The sequence below is a fragment of the Mastigoproctus giganteus genome, chromosome 10, assembly GCF_048544385.1.
Source record: "Mastigoproctus giganteus isolate SK-2022 chromosome 10, ASM4854438v1, whole genome shotgun sequence".
Classification (NCBI taxonomy): Eukaryota; Metazoa; Arthropoda; class Arachnida; order Uropygi; family Thelyphonidae; genus Mastigoproctus; species Mastigoproctus giganteus.
Genome location: NC_143584.1, coordinates 18,030,173 through 18,055,027, shown reverse-complemented (window position 1 = coordinate 18,055,027; position 24,855 = coordinate 18,030,173). Strand labels below are relative to the sequence as shown.

Below are 24,855 nucleotides of genomic sequence, written 5' to 3'. Positions count from 1 at the left end.
TATCCTGCACAGCAAGAATACAAAATGGACAATACTTGCCATAATAACTGTAAGAGACATTGTAAGACGAGCAACTCCTCCAAAAAATGCTGCAGCACCTAACAATGCAAAAGCACCAGGATCCATCCAAGCCCAAAATGGATCAGTATGAACACCAAACATTGAGACCATACTTCTTCCAATAAGTCTACCAATCAAGCCACCTATAAACCTATACCAAATATTATTCAATACATATATATTCAAGTTAACATATGAAATGAAAATGGCTACATTTCTTCATGGCTACAGAAATATATTTTCAAATTCATTCTAGTTTGTTTTACTCTGCTCCCACTCTATAATATTCAAAATGCAAAAAGACAGACAAGAAAAGGTTATATCAGGAGTCATCACCAACCGATAAGGTATCACATACAATGAATTACCTTAATTGTATAAATAATATATATATATATATATATATATATATATATATATATATATATATATATATATATATATATCTACACATATATATATATGTATGTGTGTGTATATATATATATATATATATATATATATATATAGTTATAAACTCCAGTTATAACATTTCCACTTATAGTGATATCCTACTTTTAAAGCTCTTTTCTTCTAGTCTCATGGTCAATCTTAAGCATTTTTAATGGCTGTAGTGCTCTCATTTAAGCATTTTTCCACGTATATTGTTTTTTTAGTCTCAAGAAGGAATAAATCCAGAAACAATCTTCCTTTTTTTTTGATTTTTGGCTTTGGGTAAGGAATAGCACCTAAATTCTAGGCATTGTAAATTTAGCAGTTTGTTTACTTCACGGAAATCACTTCTTGTGCAGATGAAGTTTATTTCATATCGAACCCAACCCTCTAAAGGTAAATAAGCCAACTTTTTTACAACTCAATATCTAGCTATTCATCATTACATTTGTGCACTCTCCCCCCCCCCCCACCTTTTTTTTTTGAAGACATTATTTGCCCACTTTTCTTGGTGGTACAGTAATTAGTGTCTTCTTTCGTGTGTGTGTTCAACACGGCATCAAATTTCATTAATGGCAGCATGATTATTATTATTTTAATACAGTAAACTCTAAAATCCAGCATCCTCAGGGATCGAGGCGCTGAATTTTAAAATTTTCCAGATTTTAGAGAGGTGTACCTAGTAGTTGAATACTTTTAGAGGATTAAGTCCAAGGGATTAAGGTCTGATGACCATGGTGAACATGAAACATGGAAGCTTCTAGGAGTCTTTCACAAAGTGTGATGCACCACACATTAATGGAAAAGTGCTGGTGATGTGCTTTTTGTCTTGTAGAATGTGGATTTTCCTCAGCCTGCACATGTATGTTGTAGCTATGAAAAATTCCATCTCTTGCAAATATTACCTCATCTGTAAACAAAAAAATGAGAAGAAATAATCAGGATGGACTGCAGTGTGCTGATGAAATAACTGGAAAAACTCCTTCCACAGCAAGTAATCAGCTGACTTTAACCCTAACACCTTTTGTAGCAAGGATTTGGAGGCACCTGCTTCTCATGTATGACATGCCATATCACTGCACAGCTCATGGCCTGTGCAATGGCATAAATGCTAGATGGGCTTCAGACATCCTGTATTATGCATCCTCCACTTCACTGTACTAGTTTCTTGAAGCTGATGGTTGATCATCCCAAAAGTGATAAAATGTGGTTGTCACAAAGCAAAATTTACTGGTACAGTCACTGAGCTGCTCTCGTGCTGCCATTTGTTGCACCATATGCTATGTAAAGATAGCTATTTCTTCAAAAGTGTATTGTCTGTTTCTGGATAGTAGATTTATTAAATTAAAATTGTAAATGCAGGCAGACAGGGTGCTTGGACAAAACACTGCAGCATTACTGGGCATAACTATTTTTAGTGATGAGCTCACATGTACTTATTGAGGAATAAATACTCTTTATAAATATATAATTATCACATTTCTCATTTCACATCTACTTTATTCATTAGCATATCTTTTATTTCACTATTTTTAATTCATAAAAAATATTTTTGATACTTTAAGAAAATTATATTTAAATCAAAATTGCCAGCAACTATAATTTACTAAATACTTGTCAAATAACATAATTGAAGTATTATATAATTTATGAGCTGGTACTTACATCTTAGGAACAACAACTCCACTTGCTATGGGGGTTCCTGCAGCCCAACAAGCCAAAATAAAATAACAGGGAAGAACAACCAGAAGGGAAATAAAACTAAATTGCATATGTGTTTCTCTGGAAAACAAATGACGAATTGCTTTTTCTCCGGTCACGAAAAAGAGAGTTGCAACTAAAAATAAAAGTGACTATTATTTAATCTATTTAGATACACTACTTATTTAGTAAGTTTACTTAGTTTAGTAAAGAACTTTAAAGCTTTATCCCTAAATTGGATGGTAATCCATAATGAAAAGTAGGACCTGAGATTTCAACACAAACAAAATCTGTGACAGACAGGCAAAGAGTCATGCTGAACTGATGGAGTGCCTGACTGTCCTCTGAGATATGTGAACAAAAAAAACAAGAGCTGTTTCTTTCCTTTCTTTTTTGGTGCAATTCATGAAGATAGCACCATGACTTCAGATCAAAGTCTTCCTATCACAAATTTTGCTTATGTGGATGTCCTAAAGAAAAATGAAATAGCGACACTTTTGCTATTTCACTTATGGATAAATTAAACAAAAGAATGCCAGAGAAAGTATAATATCAATACAATATAAAGCAACCACATATGGTTTCTAATCTTTAGATGGAAATTTCTTGAACTGTATCAAGGGATTTATTCACTTCTGATGTATTATATAATTTTTTGGACTTTTTTAAAAATTTAGGCTGACATTAGACTAGACAAAAGCAGTTTTAGCATGAAAATTGACAACTACTTTTAGCTGATTTTTTTGACATTTATGATTTCCATCTTGATTAGATAAAAACACTGTAGTTATTTATTATTTCATCACCATAGGCATAAATACAACATAAGATTAAACATGTTCAATGTAGAAATAAATACAAGTCTTGGCGCATTATATATGTAAAATGGCTGAATTCCTTGTCACAATGTCAATATAGTCCTGTATTTCATTGGTAAAACATAATATTGGTCTCACATAGCAGCCATACTGACAAAATTCAATCACTCTTCACCATACTCATTACTTTCAATGGATCTGTATCTACCAACATTTTTGCCTATTCCATTAAATTATATTTTAGCATTAAAGTTCCTATAACTACGACTTCTGATCTTGTACTTCTGATTTTTATTATAAGATCTAGTTAAAATTCTTCAGTTTCTTTATTTTTTTGAATATAATATGATGCATGTGTTATTGTTTAGGTGAATAATGCTGATACAGTGGGGAAGGGAAATGACTACCTATGTATAATGTAGAGTGCCCAAGTATTCTACTGAATATTTATGTACAAATAGATCATTTAAAGCAGTGTTTCCCAAAGTGGGCGGTGGAGGGGGGTGTTTTAGGCTGGACCTTCCTGAGTGTGTCGATCGCTTATTTACTATTGTTCAGGTTAGTGCATAGCACGAATATTTGTGCATATTTGTTAAGTAATTACACAGGGTGTCACACAAATGGTGTGCAGAACTGACAAGATTCCACTCTCAAATTATAAGTGAAAATCACGAACCCTCATCTGGGTACAGATGAGGAGTCTGGAGTTTTTTGAAGAGAAATATGCTTTTCTCAGTGATAAACTTAAAGGTATCAGGCATGATACTGCATATTTGTCTAGACAATTTGCAACATTCAATGAAATGAATTTACAGTTGCAAGGAAATGATATCAACCTTATTAAGGCCAAATCTGTAGTATCCACTTTTATTTCAAAGTTAACCTTATTCAAGCGCAATATAGACTGTCGTGAGCTATATCAATTTACCTCTCTGTCTGATCTAGAAAAGACTGGTGGGATACAGGATGATGATCTGTGACCATTTGGATACATTGCATAAAGATATGTCTGAATGATTTAAGGATCTTGTTTTGATAGAAATTCAAGATTGGGTGATGAATCCATTTTTAGATATTGAGGAAGTTGGGGTATTAGAGGAAGAACTAACTGAGTTACAAAATGATATTGAGCTGAAACTAAAGTTTAAGAAATCTTATCAAGAGTTTTGGTTACAGAAGAAAATTTTTGATCACTATCATGCATTATGGACAGTGGTTAAGAAGCAACTTATTGCATTTGCAACTTCATATTTAGTAGAATTTTAATGTGGTCATCCAACTTATCTTCAAGCAAAGAAATTAACTCCAGATTACTGGACGTGGTGATTTAAGATTCCTTCTAAGTGACTTTAAACTGGACATTGAGAAACTGGTATTATGTCATCAAGCCTATCCCTTGCATTAAAAATTACAGAAAGATGAACTTGTTACTAAATGTAGTTCTGAGACTTTTGTTAAATGATTGTCAGATTTTGTAAAGCTAGAATCACTAGTCCAGTAATTACAATATGTTGAATTAAATAAGGAAAAACTTTTTATTGGATTTGAAATAAATGTGTAATTAATCATTACAGTTTTGAATTATATTTTTTTTATTATCTTCCGCATTGGGTTGTGCAGTCTGCCACTCTGAAAAATATTTTTAAAAGTTAGGACTGGAGGGCATTTGGGATGCATTTATGGATCCAAGGGGGCAGTGACTTGAAAAAGTTTGGGAACCACTGATTTAAAGCTTTGTTTCATGTTTCTTATGCTAGTGGAATTTTAAGCTCTATCAACTAAAACAGCGTTTGGAGAAAATCAAAAAAGGAGGAAATAACAGCACACAAAATGTACAACAAACTATAATTCTCAACAAACTATGAGAATGAATTGACCCTCTATGAGGGAATCTGAGATAATTGTATATGAACATGTTAGTTGTGCAGTATTGTAAATAGATTGTGGGGTTGCCGTGAAAGCTGGCTGGGACCACACATAGTACAACAAATAAAAAAACATATATAAAAACAGTTTAGAATATGAGAAAGTGGCATGCAGAAAAGAGATGCATTATGCTTTTCACTGGGGGAAGGGGATGGAGGGGAGGGAAGGAGAGAGAGAAAGAGATTCTTATACAAAAGGTTATCTAATGAAAAATAAGGCTCTTTACCCTATGACTTCACTCATGCTTTTGCCATTAGTGATCTAACCCAACCTTTTCAATTATTGATCAGTTGCCAGTAAAAAAAAAATTTTTTTACTGCCATAATCAGGAACTATCCATATGTGATAAAGAAAAAAAAAAGGGGGGGGGGGTCTTATAGATAATAGCCTCGCCTAATGTTTTTTATTTACCTTGCAGCAAAAAGGCATAAAATAATAGTGGAAAAACCAATATACCATCTCTTTTCTGCATGCCACTTTCTCATATTCTAAACTGTTTTTATATATGTTTTTTTATTTATTGTACTATGTGTGGTCCCAGCCAGCTTTCACGGCAACCCCACAATCTATTTACAATACTGCACAACTAACATGTTCATATACAATTATCTGAGATTCCCTCATAGAGGGTCAATTCATTCTCAATGCAATACCATGAAGGTATCTGACATTATAAGTCCCACCATAAGGTTGTGATGATCTCCAAGGATCCAACTGACATTGTAGTTCCACTATGAAGATTCAAAATGAAGAGAAGTCCAATCCAGGAAGTAGATGTCTAAAGCAGGAATCATTGTCACAATGAAGAAGTCAACTTTTCCTCAAGCCCGAACAGTCCCAACAATACAGTAGTTAACAGTAAAAGGAAATACCTCAATCAGTCTCCACGTACAGTCCCTGGAACCCAATAACACCACAGCATCACAGGTTATTCATCAGGGATGTAACCACAATGCAATCCAACAGGCTCATCATGGTGGTCTAATCCTCCACTGGAGTCCCAATTTCTCTGACACAAGCCCAACTGAAAAGCATCAGTGGTCTCCTCACCAACTGCTCTGAACCATTTGTTAGTGGAAGGAGCATCTAGAGGATGGATCGTGAGGTTCCTTAGAAGCCATAGTGTTCACAGGGTAGACTCCCACCTATAATCAGAACGGTACCACTCATCCTTCGTTCACCCTGCCTGCCATAACAATATTGGGTTCTAATGTAACACATCATGACTTTTCCAAGCCCTTTTTAAGTGTCATTCAGTATCTGGCTCATGCTCCTCCAACTGCAACAAGATCCTCCTTCTGAATAGTTGGACTGCAAAATTTCAAAGTGCATAAAAATCTTCTTTTGTACAATCTAACAGTTATTTGCATCCAGGAGTAAGGATGTGAAGATTAGGAGCTTCTTCAATTAATTGTCCCCTCAAGTCACAATACTCAACACATTCGTAGAAAAGATGGTTCCAATCCTCCAGGAATCCACAATGTACTTGTAAAGTATGTTCAGTGATTCGAAATTTCCTTAACTTTGAAAAAAAAAAAGGAACCATGTCCAGTCAAAAGATAAGTTGTATGGAGATTGAGATTAAACCAAGTTGTCCACTGTTTACCATTAGCATTTACCATCAGAAAATTTTTTTTTGTTACTGCTCCTTTTACACAACTGCTTCTATATTCTTGCCACCATTTTGCCGATTCTGTCCATAGACACTTCCTTTCCTTTTTATAGCTCACATCACCATCAGGAGACTGCTGACGAGGCTACTAGAGACGGTCGTGTTCAAAGCCGCTAAGTGGATTTTTCTTATTTATTGATTTGAAATTATTGTTTTTCTAAAACTTTTGATTTAAATTTAGTAGTATAACATTATTTTGTGATTTTCTGATTAATTTGGTGTATTTATTCTTTACTCGGCCTTGTAATTGCATAAAAGTATCGGTAAGGGTTTCCACGTGTTTCAACTCCGCTACCGTTCGTAATTTTCCCGCCTTTGTGATACGATGGTTATATACCGTACTAGATAGCGTTAGTTGAACTTCGTTAGCAGTTAAATTGTACGTTTAAATAAATACATATAACGACTTAGATTACAAACGTAATATAATTAATTATATTTAACATAATTAATAACATAACATAATTAATTATAATTAATTAATAAATTAATAGAATCATGACTCAGACCAGAGCAGCAAAGCAAAAGGCTCAAGCTAATGGAAGTGCTGTGGCTCAGAGCAGAACTGAGGGGGGCAGTTGTCCTCTGACTCACAGCCTTATAAAATGCACTGTTTGCTTGATGTTTACAGAGCAATCGGGTACGGGACATGATACTGCCAAGGGGGATGTCTTTGTGTGTGTGCGCGATGCAAGGAGTGTATCGATATCAGGCAACAACTCGGCGTTCTTGTGGGCCTATATGAGAGCTTGAAGGACAGGGTGGATGCCCTCGAAGAAACTAAATTGAGGGGCCCATCAAGCTCTCAGCTGCCCACATCAACGCCAGAGCTTGCACTTGGGCATCGCGTGACACAGAGACAACCCCCAAGGCAGAATGCGCTGGTCCCGAAGGAACTAGTAGTTGTTGGTGACTCTATTGTCAGGGAAACGGGGAACATGCTTTGTAAAAAAGATAGGTGGAACAGGACCAGGGTATGTCTGCCAGGGGCAAAGGTTGATGACGTTGTAGAGCGAATATCATCTTTTAAGGGCACAAAAGGTGATATAGTTGTACACGTTGGCACTAATAATATTAAGAGTAGGAGACCGGCAGAATTACTTAACAAGTACAGATCACTGTTGAACAAAAGCCGAGAATTAGGGTTGAATTTGAAAGTGTCTGCAATTCTGCCCAGACACGATAGGAGTGAGTATATGATGAGAGCCTTGTCGATCAATTCGGCCCTGGAAAGATTGTGCAAGGCTCAAGGAGTAGAATTTTTTTCAGCCTGGACTGTACTTGTTAACAGGAGAGATTGCTTCTACAGGGATGGGATACACTTAAATAGAAAAGGTGCAAGAATATTTGCTGATGCTATCAAGGCAATGTTAGGTGGGTCGGAAAACTGCTAGCTTGGGGGGAGACAAAGACCAATAGATTGACAGTAGCCACTGGCAGAGGTGAAAGAGATTCTTGCACTGCTTCTATTAGAATGAGCAGAAGCCTGAAAAACAAGATGCATGGTATTTCAGAGACTGCTGGGAGACATTGCGGTACAAGTAAACACATGGGTTGTGTTAGGGTAGCTAAGAATAGAAACAGGTGCAGGTATACTTGCGTGTACACCAATGCTAGGAGTTTAGTAAATAAATTTGATGAATTTGAGGTATTGCTCAAAACATCAAAGGCAGATATTGTTGGGATATCAGAGATGTGGTGTCACACAGATATAAGGGATGCAGAACTGCAATTTGGGGAGTATAATGTCTACAGAAAGGATAGACAGGATAGGAAGGGGGGAGGGGTTATGCTATTAGTTAAGAAACACATAAAAACCAAGGAAGTGAAGCCAGTCGACATCGCTGGACAGTGCAGTGTTGAGTCAGTTTGGTGTGACATAAGCATTGGGAGATCAAAATTGAGAGTAGGAGTGTGCTATAGGCCTAATGACTCTGATGAGTATAATAAGGAACTGTACAGGGAAATAGAGTGGGCCAGTAAATCAGAGAGTCTTATAATGGGAGATTTTAATTTCCCAGATATTGACTCGAATTTGGGGGCTGGTTACTCACACATTAGCAGGGCTTTTGTGGATTTATTGGATGATTGTTTTCTACATCAGCATGTTCGGGAGGCAACTAGAGGGAGTAATACTCTTGATTTGATTATCAGCAGTGATTCTTCATGCATTAAGAATCTGCAGATAAATGAACCACTAGGTGGCAGTGATCACAGTGTGCTGAAGTGGGATTTACTCAAAGAGGTAACTACCATTAGGGGTAAAGGGCAGGGTTATTGCTTCCGTAAAGGCGACTACGATGGACTGCGACAGTATTTAAATTCTATACAGTGGGACCAACTGATGATGTTACCAACAGCAAATTCAAAATGGGAAGCATTCAAGGAACTTATCTTGGAAGCTACCAGGCTTTACATACCAACTAAGAAATATTGTTCAAGGTTTAGGCCAAAATGGATGTCAGATGAACTAATGAGGCATATGGCAGAGAAGAAAAATGCATGGGATACTTACAAATTAACACATGACACAGAAGCCTATGATAGATACAATTTGATATGCAACCAAGTTACAAAGGAGGTTAGGCAGGCGAAGGCAGATTACGAGAAATCCTTGGCAAGGGATGCAAAGAAAAACAGCAAAGAGTTCTTTACTTATGTAAACTCTAGAAGGAAGGGGATGAATCAGATTGGTCCACTTGATATTGATGGGTCAACTGTTGATGGTCCTGCTCAGGTAGCTAACAAACTAAATGAATATTTTGCATCGACATTCACACATGAGGAGTTATTCAGCAAGGGGAATGCCAGAGGTGTATTCAACTCTAGCAGTAAGCTACAGAATCTTGAAATAACTGGGAGTAAAGTGGAGGAGAAACTGTTGAAGATAAACACAAGAAAGGCACCTGGGGTGGATGGGATCTATCCAGTTATATTAAAGGAGGCAGCAAAGGAAGTAAGCAAACCCTTAGCCATAATTATGAGAGCTTCCTTGGACTCAGGGGAGGTACCCATAGACTGGAAATGTGCAAATGTAACCCCAATTAACAAAGGAGGATCAAAGGCTGACACAAGTAATTATAGACCTGTGAGCTTAACTTCTGTTCCAGGAAAATTAATGGAGGCACTGGTTAAAGAAGCACTGCAGGATCATTTAGACAAGACTTCAGTTATAGCTCAGACACAGCATGGTTTTGTTAAGGGGAAGTCTTGCCTGACCAACTTGATTGGATACTATGATGCAGTTACAAAAGAACTGGATGCAGGGAATAACTTTGATATTATATACTTGGATCTTGGAAAGGCTTTTGATACTGTTGCACATGGAAGACTGCTACACAAATTGGAGCAGTGTGACATTGGAGGCAAATTGCTGCTATGGATAAAGGGGTGGTTGAGGGGGAGAAGACAGAGAGTGGTAATCAATGGACACTGCTCATCGTGGACTAATGTTATTAGTGGAGTCCCTCAGGGCTCAGTGTTGGGTCCATTATTGATTTCTGTATTTATAAATGATATTGATGATGGTATATCAAGCTTAATGTCCAAGTTTGCAGATGATACAAAGGTTGGCAGGGTTGTCAAGGACACTACTGACACTATGCTGCTGCAACAGGATCTGGAAAGGTTGAGCAGATGGGCTGAGAGGTGGCAAATGAAGTTTAACATTGACAAATGTAAAGTACTACACATGGGAAACAGCAACCCCAGAGCAACGTATCAACTCTGTGGTACTACACTGACAGTGGTAGAGAATGAAAGGGACTTGGGGGTGGTTGTGCAGGCAGATATGAAGTTCTCTGAGCAGTGCAGACGGGCTGCAAGAGTAGCTCATGGGGTATTGTCAATGATATACAGGAATTTCTCCAGCAGGGATAAGGAGGTGATTATTCCATTGTATAAGGCAATGGTCAGGCCACACCTAGAGTACTGTATATAGGTCTGGAGGCCTCATTTCAAGAAGGATGTAGAGCTGCTGGAACGAGTACAGAGAAGGGCAACAAGATTAGTGAATGGAACAAAGGGGTGCTCTTACGAAGAAAGGCTTAAGTTTTGCAAATTACAGTGTCTGGAGACTAGGCACCAGCGAGGTGATCTGATAGAGGTGTATAAAGCCTTGAATGGTTTAAGCATGCTCAATACTGATGGGATTCTTCCTCTAGCTCAGAAAAATCACCTGAGAGGGCATAAATTCAAATTGAGGAAAGACAGATGTTGGATAGACGTGCGGAAATTTGCCTTTAGCCAGCGGGTGGTTGGTTGGTGGAACAGACTTCCATCCCTTGTGGTGGAGGTTGATAGCCAAAATAAGTTTAAGGCTCAGCTGGACAGATATTTTGAACGAACAGAGGGGTGAAGTGGAAGTGGTTTTTTTTTTTGGCTGATGCTGCATAAGCTTGCTTTCTTGCATCAAATGCCTCTACTAATGCTAATGCTAATGCTAAATGCTATTTCCAGTGACAAACAGTTACACGGCAGCTCCTTTCTTAGATCATAACTCGTTGACAGAAACACCAAGTGTAAATCCAGTGGCAGGCAACCTGTCAAAACTTGTAGTTCATCAGTGGACATAGTTCGACAGGCTATACACATCTTCAATAGAATAGATCGCTGAATTGAAAAGATCTTTTGCACATTGAATTTGTGCAAAGCAGACAACCAAATATGTAATGCATATCCCACAATTAGCAGGAAAATGCAGTCATAAAATAAGGACAATGCTTTACCCTGATGCTCCATTCTTTCCTTGTAATTTGAGAAATCATTCCTACAAACCTTTTGAATTTTGTCTGCAATGTATGTGATGCAGGTATGAAGTGCATCTGTCTGTCATCATCAGTCCCAGATATTTTAGAGTTTTAAGTGATTGAAGACTGGCTCCCCTAGCATGACCCTTGGATTCCTTGTCACTGATAAATGACCCTTGAGTAATAAGGTTTTACTCCTTGTTTTTGAAACTTGAAGTCTGTGCAAATCCCATAAATTCTCCAGCTATGATTAAACAAAATTAGAATGCTCTTCCAATTGTGATCAAGAATCACCCTTCACTAATAAAACCAGGTCATCAGCATATGCTACCATATTTACATTGATGTAGTTGTGTTTCAGCCAATCATTTAAGACTAGTTTCCATATCGTAGGCCCAAATGCAGATCCTTGTGGACCTCACCTATGAACAATTCTGGCAACTGACTTAGAAGCACACTTAACAGTGATTTTCCTGCTGCTGAAGTAATCCTTATTACAGATAAATCTGAGGGGAACATTTAGCCTTGCATACACCATTAAGACACTTTGCCAGTTTATTGTATCAAATGTTCCCTCAAAATCAATGAAGATATCTAGATAGTATTTCACCTGTGATTGCTGCACTATAGTCACTAGCTGCCTAAGCACATCATCCGTTCCCTTGCCTTGAGCGAAACCACATTGTGCATCTGACAGGATGCCACTGTTGCAGACATATCTCATTATTCTGACAGCCAACAAATGTTCATAGACTTTCCCCAATCTGCTCAGCAATGCTATTGGAAATCAATGATATACGAATCCACCAATTCTGGAGGCTTCGATGGCAATTTCAAAATTAATTTCAACAATGCCTCTTTCCAAATATCCAGGAAAATCCCATCTCTTAAGCAGGCATTATATGTAGTAAGCAGATATACTGGCATCACACAAAAACTTTTAATTACCTCACCCTCAACCAGATCCATACAAGAATATCTGTTATTTTTTATTTTATGAATTGCCTTCTTCAACTCCTCTGTTTGAAATTGGGGCTCATTTTCCATGTCAGTGTAGTTCTCATTAAGCAATATCATATCTTCGTATGCTGAAATATTAGTTTCATTCTCATTGTAATGGTACAAATCTCCTATCAAATGGTCCAGTATTAGTGTTATACTTTCCTCCCAAGTATGAGTTGTCTGAATTGAACATCTCCAGCAGGGTGCCATAATTTGTTACTACACAGTTTATATACCCATCCCCAGGGACTGTTGTTTCCACATATTTGTACCAGTCTCTTCCATGCATTATACTTTTCTCTAACGATCATTCGTGTGTATTTCCGTCTTGCCTGCCTGTATTTGATTTCAACAGCTTGTGTTTCATTGCCTCCTCTACACTTACACTTCTGATACAGCTTTTTTGCTTTAATTGTTTCCTTATGGAGAGATGTCAGTTCTGGTGTTCACCACTTGACTGGAACACGTATTATCTGGGTGCAACTCATAGCCTTTGCAGACACCTCTTGTAACCAGGTGTCATCGTAGCCAGGTAGTCAGGAGCAGCAGTGCGTAGCACACACTTCTTGATTAGATTGGGTTTCAAGTCCGTGACCACCAAATACGGAGGATGCAGAAAGGTCAGGGAATGACCACCGCATATCCCTGGAGCAATATGGCCTTAGTTGCTAATGCTCCTAAAAACCAAATAACAACAACAACAACTCCTGTAACCAATCTTGTAATAATTGGGCAGCCACAGTTCCAGGTAGTACACCAATCTTTTCCAATGGTATTGCTCCAGTTTTGAAATGCAACTGCTCATAAAAAGTATCACAGTTTGTTGATTTTAATGAAAATCTACACAATACAACCTGTATATTCCTAGGTTCACACTGGGATGTCAGTCTCAATTGGAACTTGATTACTCAGTGATCACTGGATACCTAATCTGGTTCAACAGCCCAATTAGTGATTAAATCAGATGTCTGAATAGTTGACAGTGCCACACCAATATTGGATTCCCCATTTACTGTCCAAAATATGATGTTTTCAGATCATCAGTTGTAAATGAACAAGCCATGCTGAGTAATTAACTCCTCCAACAATCGTCCTCATTCATCAGTAGCTCTACTGAACTATAATGTGTCTTTTGAGTTAGAGTCCATGCAGATAATAACCCTCTCACTTTCCAAGTGGTCCAGCAAGCTGTCAATAAAATTCAAGTGTAATGCAATGTCACCATCATGATGAAAAATAAATGCTCGCCAAATAAAATTAAGTCTCTTCAGTTTCACATAAATGCAAACTGCATCATGGGTACAATACCAATGGAGCAGGGTGATGGACAAGTTGTGATTAAAAACGAGAACTGTGACTCGTAAATTGCTCACTGCAAGAAGCACTTTTGGTGCTCAGTGAATAGCCCATGACTCTGCCGCCTCATTTGTATGGCTCCTGAATACAGGCAAGATCAATTCTTTTATGGCTGCAAGCTATTCGCAATTCATCCACATTTCTGCACCTTTGCCCATTGAGTTGTATTATGTTAACAGTCTCGTAATTCTTTGTGCCATAGATTGCTGCATACAATGTTTGTTATTTGGTTTTTAGGAGCATTACCAACTAAGGCCATATTGCTCTGGGGATATGCGGTGGTCATTCCCTGACCTTTCCGCATCCTCCGTATTTGGTGGTCACGGGTTCAAACCCAGGTCTAATCAAGAAGCGTGTGCTACGCACTGCTGCTCCTGCCCACCTGGCTATGGAGGACTGCGTACAATATGGTGCATGTTTCTAAGTCCACTCTTATGCTTGTTCCACTGATACATTATTATGTAAAGAGTAATCCATCCATTCAGTTATAAGTATCCACACCTTTTCATATTCCAGACTCTTTTTATCTTTAACCAAGTGGCTCGATCTATTCCCTCTTGATATACAATTTGCATATGGGGGTGGTTTGCAGATATTAGGACAGTTACAGTATGAATGTCCATTCTTAGTGTAACGGCTGCAGACAGGTTCACGACATCTACATGTTTTCAAAGTGTGCCCGAATGATTGACAATTGTAACAAATGGTTATGGGACGAAATGGATTTACTCTGTAGGGCATCGTTCCTACATATATCCATCTTTACGTAATAAATAGTTGTAGACGTGCTCTGACACCTCCATTACCCAATTTCTACCTGTTTTAACTTTATTAAAGCTGTTGAAGCAGATTAAAATTTCCCTTTCCATTTCTATCTCTGTCATCTTCATATAATTTAAATTGTAATCGTAGAGGTCATTCATGAAACTGTCCTTACTTATGTCCTCTTCCACGTCATAGATTATTAATTTTGGACCTGGTCTTCTTGGTTTTGAAAAGAGAAAGAGAACCCCCGGCCACTTAATTCTCTAATTCTGTTTTATACAATCAGTGTTGCTTTCATTTTCTAACCCCAAAATGATACCTTTCTCCATCGTTTTCCTCACCTTAAGTATTCTTATGGACTTTAGCATACCTGTCATAGCTCTGCTGACAGCTTTCTGAACATCATATGGTATTGTCTCCTGAACTTATTCCAGAATTCTTTTTAATAGAACTTATTCCAGAATTCTTTTTAGTTCATCACTATAAAGGATGCTATTCCTTCGTAAACCTGTAGTTTCACCCTGTTCCACTAATTGCACTCTCTGTAATTCTCTTATTTGAGTTTGACATTCCTCAACCATTCACTCCAAACACGACACTTTTTCCTTTAGGCACTCATTATGTGTTCCCAATTCAATTGCCATGCTTTCAGGTTCACCCCACCTTGAAAGGATTTCTGCTATAGCCCTATGATTTATTCCATTTCCTTCATCAAATAGAAATTGCTGTATGCTACTGCAGAGCATTCTAGTGACCTCCTTCACAGAGCATACACAAACTTGGTCATGTTTAACTGGAGGAACCGTCAATTTTTTCTTACTTCGCCTCTACACAATCATGAGAATTCTGGTTTGTGTGTTCATGTGCTACTCCTTCCAGGATATCATCCGACCCTAAACTGTTTTCATCCAGTTCAAAGTCAGGTACGAAGGTATGCTCAGTACCAACTATGCAAGTAGAACCTGAAAGTGGGGATGTTACACCTTACAGTGAGAGTTGTTCCTCAACAACACAAGCAGTTTCCAATTTACTATCATGTGATATGCAGCTCTCATCTCACATGAGCTTCATATCCATCTAACACCAATGACTCACTTGTATGAAACAGTTTCTGTTTTATCATACTTCTAGTGTTGATTTTTTAAAAATGCCATGATCTTGTATTGTCAAATGTCCCTACAATGAAACAAAAAAGGTTATTCATCCAAAACCAATAGGATAACTTTAATATAATTAAAACTAATGTATACTATGACATACACTGGCAATGCACAAATCAAGCTGAAAAACCTCACACTATGAATATCTCTGACATCAAAGAGAGACTTCAATGGTATTCTTTTTCATGAAGACATTGTGCTGAATTTAAAAGAGCAGATCCCACACAAACCTTAAATATATTTTTCTGTTCTTCAGTATTAAAATATAAAGCTGGAGGTAGAATTTAAAATAAGTGATAATACATTTTAAGGGCAATTCAATATGACTAAAATAAAACAGAACAATTTTACAGGTGAATCTGTTCATTCCTGCCTTGAACAATCAGAGCAGTGCTTCCCAACCAGGATGCTATGGCATATTAAGGTGCCAAAAACTTCTTAAAGGGGTACTATGAGATTACACAGTATTCCCTTAAGTATTTGCCAGCATTCATTTAAGAAAAAATTATTCAGATTAATGGTAATCACTCATTAAGGGTGCCATAAATACAGCAATTTAAAATTCAGATATACCTCAAGTTATAAAAGACTGAGAACCACTGAATTGGGGTAAAATGGCACTGCTGACTTCATTCAATTAGCAAACAGAACTATTAAATAATATTTGTAGCTCAAGCAATTTCAGCATATTGCCTCACAATATGAAATTTTAGAAAAGTAAATTTGCTCTTTGTCTATACAATTTTGCCATCCCCTTTTTGCAACAATGATATTTGTAGATATGTCATATTATGTGTATTTGAATCCATTTTTCTTCCAATCCTACAACTGAATCAATTTACCATTTTATTAACTTGATGAAACAAAATGGTAGAACTTCACTTATTGATAAACGTTATATGAAAATCTGCTATTTACCTTCATTAAAAGATCCATTGGTATATCTTGTTCCATTTATCATTTGACTTGTTCCAGGAGGGCACATATAGTTTTCTACAGTAGTTTCTGTGTGAATCGGGCTATCCTGATCACAGCGAGGATTGTAGTCAGCATTTTCAAAGTGACACAGAAAAGGAGTACAGTTAAAGGCAGCCGGTAATAACACAGATAAAGTACCCATGATTAGCTACAGGAAAGGAAACCAAAGCTAAACACTTTGTTTTTCATTTGTTAATGTATTAATAGCAGAAGGAAGAAATTTGTTTTTCAAGTAAAATTTAACATTTAGCAATTTTTTGTAAATATAAAATAAATTATGAAAAATGTGTACTTTCTCACATATTTTTATGGCTGGAAGGATTTAAGCTGTCTAGTATATGCAATAGTCTTTATGTGCACAGCTGAATGAACTTAACTTTACCACACAAGTTACCTTGATATTACACTATTTTTAAACAAGTTGCACTACCAAAAGATTACTCTAACATTTATTTAATAGTTGAAATTGCCAGAACAAACTGATTTGCACCTAAAATTAACCAAGATTCTCCAGATGTAACAAAATTATGTTCAATGACACAATTCCTTCATAATGAAATATTAATTATACTGTGAATAGCATAAATAAATTAACTTTTTTGATTATTTTTTATTTTTATGTAAAAGTTTATTTCTTTTTATTGACTCAAACCCTCACACTCGGCACCTTACAGGTCTTTACTATAAGCAAACTTCTGTATTTTTTTATTTAGTAGTACAACAGTGAAAATAATAGAACCCCTAATCTAAATACATAAAAAGCTTGAAAAATAAATATTTTCTGGTGGCATTTCAGTTCAATACTATATTACATAATATAGTACTTTAAGTAAGCACCTGATGCCTCATCAGGTAAAAAGACTCCTTTTTTGGGGAGGATCTGAGCCCCTTCTCAAAACTTTTGTTCAACTTCAATACCATTTTTATGTGAGCAGTTTTCTACCATACTGCATATAGTTTTTTAATGACAGAATTGGAAAACTAAAATCTAAGAAATTTAGAAAATATAGCAATCCTACTATAATGCACCATCTTATAATGAGCATTTCAAGTTACACAGATATATATTTGACATCTTTTCTGCCATTATATGTACAACAATTTTAAGTTATGTGCATAAAACTCATGCACTGCCATTTTACTTTCTTACTAGCGTCATTTGAGTTTGTTGCTGTCTGTGAGCATGTGTTGCATATTTTGATCTGTTATAAAATTTGTGTATAAAAATTTTTCATATAGTTCTTATGTATACATATTCTTATTACCTGTAATGCAAACAAGGAAATAAAAAAGGAAGGGTTGGTGAAAATAGTTTACAAGGGTAAATGGTTTCTGGACATCAAAAGAAGCTGCATAATCAAAAGAAATTGGATGATCTGATGAGCATATTTATATGTTACCAATTTATTTTAGAAGTGGGGAGAAAGAAAAGCAAGCTAGGCAACCAACCTTACAGTCATTCTTTAAAATATATAAGTTCTCTCCTACCTCCAATTGAAAACTTAGCCATCAAACACAAAACAATATTGCTCATGTGTGTTTTATTTCAATAAATTTTTATTATTTTTATTTAATGACTTTTGAGATTTTAATGTTATTTCCCAATGACGTAGCCAAGTGGTCAGGAGCGTGAGTGCAGTAGCACACGCTCTTTGAATGGACCGGGGTTCAAGCCCGTGACTGCTAAATGCAATTAACATTTGTATTGATTGATTTATTGTAAACCCTACTGACCTGTTGGTCTTGCTGGAGTATAAACAAAAACATATGTGCTCTATATGTAGTACTGTATGCACCTGTATTGCAAAAAGTAAAACCAAAAACAGAGTAGGTATTGACAATGTATAGCTCTTATGCTATAAATATTTATAACCTATCCCTGACTATTATATGAAAATGTTCATGCTACAACATTCTTTTCTACTATGCACCATTTTTTGGAATGTATCTTGAATGTTATAGCAGGATCAGCTGTAATTCCATTATGTGCTTTTAAAGTAATGTATACATTCTTATAATTGACCAAATCAATCACTAATTTTGGCATTTTTAATGTAGCCCACTCTTGTTGATGGAAAGTTTATCTAAATAACTGTCTTGGAATATTCTTTTAGGAATATTACACAAGTTAAATCTTAGTAAATTAATAAGAGGAGTTTACCTCAATATAGTACGTGGAACACTTCCGTATGATACCCTCCAGAAATTAAAACGGAAAAAACGAAAAAATCGACAACTTACCGGTACATTAAAGTAAAATATAAATAATTAAAGTAAAATATAAATAATTAAATAATCAATTTAACACAATTCAAAATCAATTCAAAACAATTAAAATTCAAATTAACGTAATTAAAAGAATCTAACGAAAATATTCAAAACGATTTTCCTTCCTGAAGCTGACAATGCTTTTCGACCGACTGTCGTGATCACAGGAATGAAAATATTGATGAATTTTGAATTTTCATTCCTGTGATCACGACAGTGATCACAGGAATGAAAATCTAAAAGACGGAATTTATTGCTGATTGTTATATAAGTTGCAGCTAACTTGTAAGCTGTCTTCAGAAGAAGTCAGTATTAGTAGGAGCAAATGATGCAAGAAAGCAAACTTATACAGTATCAGGGAAAAAAAAAAAAAAAAACAATTCACCTATCCATTCTCTCCAATAGTTTGCCTAGTTCCTCCCTGAATTTATTTAGGTTATCCACTTTCACAACAGGTGGAAGTTTGTTCCAGCAATCAACCAACCACCCACTGGCTAAAGGCAAACTTCCACACATCTATTCTGCAACCATCCTTCCTCAATTTGAATTTATGCCCCCACCTATGTGCATAGTCTGAGCAAGAGGACAAGGGGAAGAATACCATTGTACCATTGGCACTGTGCTTGCTCAATCCATTCAAAGCCTTTAAACACCTCAGATTACCTCGCAGGTGTTTAGCCTCCAGATACCATAATTTGCAGAACTGAAGCCTTTCATAGTAAGAGCACCCCTTTGATTCTCTCACCAATCTTGCTGCCCTCCTGTGTACCCATTCAGTGACATAGGGCTCATTGTCTTTGCAAAGAAACTAAGCATATGAGGTACCAGCATCATCATCACTGGCTTTTCCATTGTAATTCTTGGAGGTGGTCTTGATCTCGCCATCGTTGTCTTGGTCAACCCACATCTCTCTTGCTTGTAGGTTTATAGTTAAAGACTAATTTGGGATATGGTCTGGGTTCATTCTTTCTACGTGGAGGTATCAGTATATTGAACTTATTCATCTTTCATCTTTAAATTGCACTTATTCCATGGTTAGTTTTCTTGATGAAAACCCAGCATTCCACCAGGATTTGAACCAAAGTCTTTTTCACACAGTGTAAAAGAACCAAAAATCAAAAAGATGCACTTTAATAGAGCTGACAAGTGCAAAACAGCTTCTAACTGTTGGGAACTGGGTCACAGAACTGATTTCAGCAAACACAGAATCATCTCATTGGACAGTAAAAAATCCAAGAGGGTTTGCTAATTCAAACTAATAATAAATCTATGACAAGGAGTCTAGGTGTGCATGTAAATTATACAGAGAAAGCTTATAGGTTACTAAAACAGGCAAATGCATACAGATGATAAACAATGCCTAATAATAAATAACAATTTTATTGCATGATAGTTGGTATACTTATTCATGTATCCTAGTTAGTGTTCCAAAATATTCAATGATCAATTAAAAAAAATTTTGTATGCTTGACAGTCTCCAACTATTTTTTAATTTTTTATGCCAGACTTTTATTCACCATTAAATCAAACTTGATTATTCTTAAACTATATGAAAAAAACCTTGTTGAAATAAATTTTAAAAAATAAATAAAATAAATATATATATATATATACAATACCATAATTAGCATTGGCTCTGTCAGCTGAATAGTCTTCTGTTTGAAAGGTGATTTTATTTGTGCCAAAAGCCATCTCCGTGCACGGGCTATTTTTAGATTAATGAAAGTAAACACAGCACCAAGTATTCCTCCAACGATGCCAACAATTATTGTTGGAATGAGAGCTACAATATTTAGTACAATTCCAGTTTCAACCTATAAAAAATTTATTAAAATTTCATAAAGAGTAAGCTTACAATGTCTTGTAAATTTAGGTATGAAAATCAAATGGTATAGTATATATATAATGTATTGTATATATATAATCCTCTCGTGAGTTTTCTTAGTGCATGTAGTAGTCAGCTTTCTGAAAGCAGTTGGCTCAGAGGAGTGAGTGAGTTCCCTAGTGGAATTCTGAAGTTCTGTAAATATTCGTATGAAAATAAAAAAATGGAAACACAAAAATGCTTTTAAATCTTAATTTGCTCTTATTATGATTTGCTTGCTTGCCCAGCATTAGAGCAAAATTAATCTCAAAAATAAAATCAGAATAAAAAAATAATAAAATTAAAATTAATCAACTTACTTGATTAACTGGGCAGTGGTTGGACCTCAATGTGTACAAAAACAGAGGTGGATCATCTGATAGGTGCCCAACTTTCAAATTCTGCTTGAACAATACCAATAATTTGAACTCTATTGCAGCAAAAGTACATACTTATTGTATGTACTTTCGTGTTTTAATAAAAAATTAAAAATTTTAAAACTTGCTATGTTTTCCCCCTTTTATTTAAAAAAAAAAATAATAATAATAAAATAAAATAATTCTGCAGAAAATATCAAAAAAACATTTTAGACATAAAATACAAATGTCAGTCTCTTCCAATTTCCAGTTTAAATGACCATTGCATCATATATTTTAAATGATTAAAAATTAAAATTCATACTATATACATATATGTAAGTATATTCAATACTATCAGTTACTTCCATTTTCAGATTTATTTCAAAATTTATTTCAAATTTAGCATGCTTCACAGCACATGAAATTTGAAACTATATATTTTGCTTCCCAGAGTGTAGTGGCCATTTGGAAAGTATGCACCGAGTTTCGTATTTTTGTCTTTAGTATATGAAAACAAATAATAAATCTGTCAAGTACAACTAGGATAAGACTGTACATATTTACTAAACTACAGGGCAAAAAAACACATTTAAACTGAAATTGTAAACATACAGAGTGTCAGCACTTGTCCTGTACTTCAAAACAAAATGCCAAATAGTTACAAAGAGGAGGCAGGTCACTTGATAAGCTCACACAGAGCCAGAGCTAGGCAATCCTATGCCTGGGGCAAAAGTGTTATAAGTACACCCCTATTATATGCAGGTAGTCAATCTTTATGAATTTATAAAAATTACTATTGCAACAGTCTACGATTTACATATCTCTCTATATGTTAAAAAAAATTTCCTCCTAGATATTTATTTGAGCCAATGGGAGAAGAGGGCGGGGCAATTACTTCATTACAAATGCACAGGTAAATATTGTTGTCTTCCATTGAAAGATAACTGCTTCCATAACGTTCACCAAACTCGTGTACATGCTTCACTCTGTCATACACACATGACCATGCTTGTTATGTTATGTTATTTGGTTTTTAGGAGCATTAGCAACTAAGGCCATATTGCTCCGAGATATGTGGTGGTCATTCCCTGACCTTTCCGCATCCTCCGTATTTGGTGGTGGCGGGTTATGTTATTTGGTGTTTTAGGAGCATTAGCAACTAAGGCCATATTGCTCCGGGATATGCGGTGGTCATTCCCTGACCTTTCCGTATCTTCCGTATTTGGTGGTGACGGGCTCGAACCCCGGTTTGGTGGTGGCGGGCTCGAACCCTGGTCTAATCAAGAAGCGTGTGCTACGCACTGCTGTTCCTTCCCACCTGGCTATGGAGGCGCCTCACATGACCATGCACGGCATCATTTGATGTTCCATTGTAATGTCAGCTGATGAAGGGACCCAATATAGTTTGTATATTTGTAAATAGTTTAGTATTTTATAAATATTTTAAATATTTATATAGTTTGTAAATATTTTAGTCCTGCTCTTTCGGATGCAACAATATTCCTCATGCATTATGGAACCCAAAACAAAAGGCCTTTTCCTAAGTGACCTATGTAACAGCAGGTAAATAATCACACATTGATATTTATTCCACCTTGAGAATGCCATGTGGTGGGGTAGCCAATGGGAGAAGAGAGATGTGGGTCATGTGGTACAAGTCAGCGGGGCAATTACGTCACTACAAATGCACAGGTAAATAATTACATATTTAATTTCCTGATTAGATATCAATCATAGTGTTTGGGTAAGGTACCATCTATGGTTTCCCACATCTGTGGCATCAGTAATCTTGTGATGAATATAGAACCTCTGCTTCTATTGGAATGAGCAGCAGCCTGAAAAAGATGCGAGGTTTTTCAGAGACTGCTGGGAGTCATTGCGGTACAAGTAATCACATGGGTTGTGTTATGGTAGCTAAGAATAGGAACAGGTGCATGTATACTTGCATATACACCAATGCTAGGAGTTTGGTAAATAAATTTAATGAATTTGAGGTATTGCTCAAAACATCAAAGGCAGATATTGTTGGGATATCAGAGATGTAGTGTCACACAGATATAAGGAATGCAGAACTGGGGAGTACAATGTGTACAGAAACGATAGACAGGATAGGAAGGGAGGAGGGGGTTATGCTATTAGTTAAGAAACACATAAAATTCAAGAAAGTGAAGCCTGTCGAAATCGCTGGACAGTGCAATGTCGAGTCAGTTTGGTGTGACATAAGAATTGGGAGATCAAAATTGAGAGTTTGGTTTGATTTTATTGGCACATTAGCTACTAAGGCTATAATGCGCCTAAAAAAACTGAGTAGGAATGTGTTATAGGCCTAATGACTCTGATGAGTATAATAAGAAACTATAGAGGGAAATAGAGTGGGCCAGTAAATCAGAGAGTCTTATAATGGGGGATTTTAATTTCCCAGATACTCGTTGGAATTTGTGGGTTGGTCACTCACACACTAGCAAGGCTTTTGTGAATTTTTTGGATGATTGTTTTCTACAGCAGCATGTTCGGGAGGCAACTAGAGGGAGTAATACTCTTGATCTGATTATCAGTAGTGATTCTTCATGCATTAAGAATCTGCAGATAAAAGAACCACTAGGTGGCAGTGATCACAGTGTGCTGAAGTGGAATTTACTCAAAGAGGTAAGTACCATTAGGGGTAAAGGGAAGGGTTTTTGCTTTCATAAAGGCGACTATGGTGGACTGAGACAGTATTTAAATTCTATACGGTGGGACCAACTGATGATGTTACCAACAGCAAATTCAAAATGGGAGGCATTCAAAGAATTTACCTTGGAAACTACTAGGCATTAGCATTAGCATTAGTAGAGGCATTTGATGCAAGAAAGCAAGCTTATGCAGCATCAGCCAAAAAAAAAAAAAAAACAAACCCCACTTCCACTTCACCCCTCTGTTCGTTCAAAATATCTGTCCAGCTGAGCCTTAAACTTATTTAGGCTATCAACCTCCACCACAAGGGATGGAAGTCTGTTCCACCAACCAACCACCCGCTGGCTAAAGGCAAATTTCCGCACGTCTATCCTACATCTGTCTTTCCTCAATTTGAATTTATGCCCGCTCAGGTGATTTTTCTGAGCTAGAGGAAGAATCCCATCAGCATTGAGCATGCTTAAACCATTCAAGGCTTTATACACCTCTATCAGATCACCTCGCTGGTGCCTAGTCTCCAGACACTGTAATTTGCAAAACTTAAGCCTTTCTTCGTAAGAGCACCCCTTTGTTCCATTCACTAATCTTGTTGCCCTTCTCTGTACTCGTTCCAGCAGTTCTACATCCTTCTTGAAATGAGGCCTCCAGACCTGTATACAGTACTCTAGGTGTGGCCTGACCATTGCCTTATACAATGGAATAATCACCTCCTTATCCCTGCTGGAAAAATTCCTGTATATCATTGACAATACTCCATGAGCTACTCTTGCAGCCCGTCTGCACTGCTCAGAGAACTTCATATCTGCCTGCACAACCACCCCCAAGTCCCTTTCATTCTCTACCACTGTCAGTGTAGTACCACAGAGTTGATACGTTGCTCTGGGGTTGCTGTTTCCCATGTGTAGTACTTTACATTTGTCAATGTTAAACTTCATTTGCGACCTCTCAGCCCATCTGCTCAACCTTTCCAGATCCTGTTGCAGCAGCATAGTGTCAGTAGTGTCCTTGACAACCCTGCCAACCTTTGTATCGTCTGCAAACTTGGACATTAAGCTTGATATACCATCATCAAT

The 24,855-nt window shown here is 36.6% G+C and overlaps 1 protein-coding gene across 1 annotated transcript in view; it reads right to left on the bottom strand.

Moving 5' to 3' along the window:
• LOC150078817 (chloride channel protein C-like) overlaps nucleotides 1-24,855 on the bottom strand; it is a 111,003-nt gene that overhangs the window by 34,212 nt on the left and 51,936 nt on the right. Inside the window, exons 9-12 of the mRNA XM_090382926.1 lie at nucleotides 20,506-20,700; nucleotides 16,559-16,766; nucleotides 2,158-2,329; nucleotides 40-211 (exon numbers count right to left, since the gene is read on the bottom strand). Coding sequence (XP_090239052.1) covers nucleotides 40-211; nucleotides 2,158-2,329; nucleotides 16,559-16,766; nucleotides 20,506-20,700 — 747 coding nt within the window. The remainder of the gene's footprint in view (nucleotides 1-39; nucleotides 212-2,157; nucleotides 2,330-16,558; nucleotides 16,767-20,505; nucleotides 20,701-24,855) is intronic.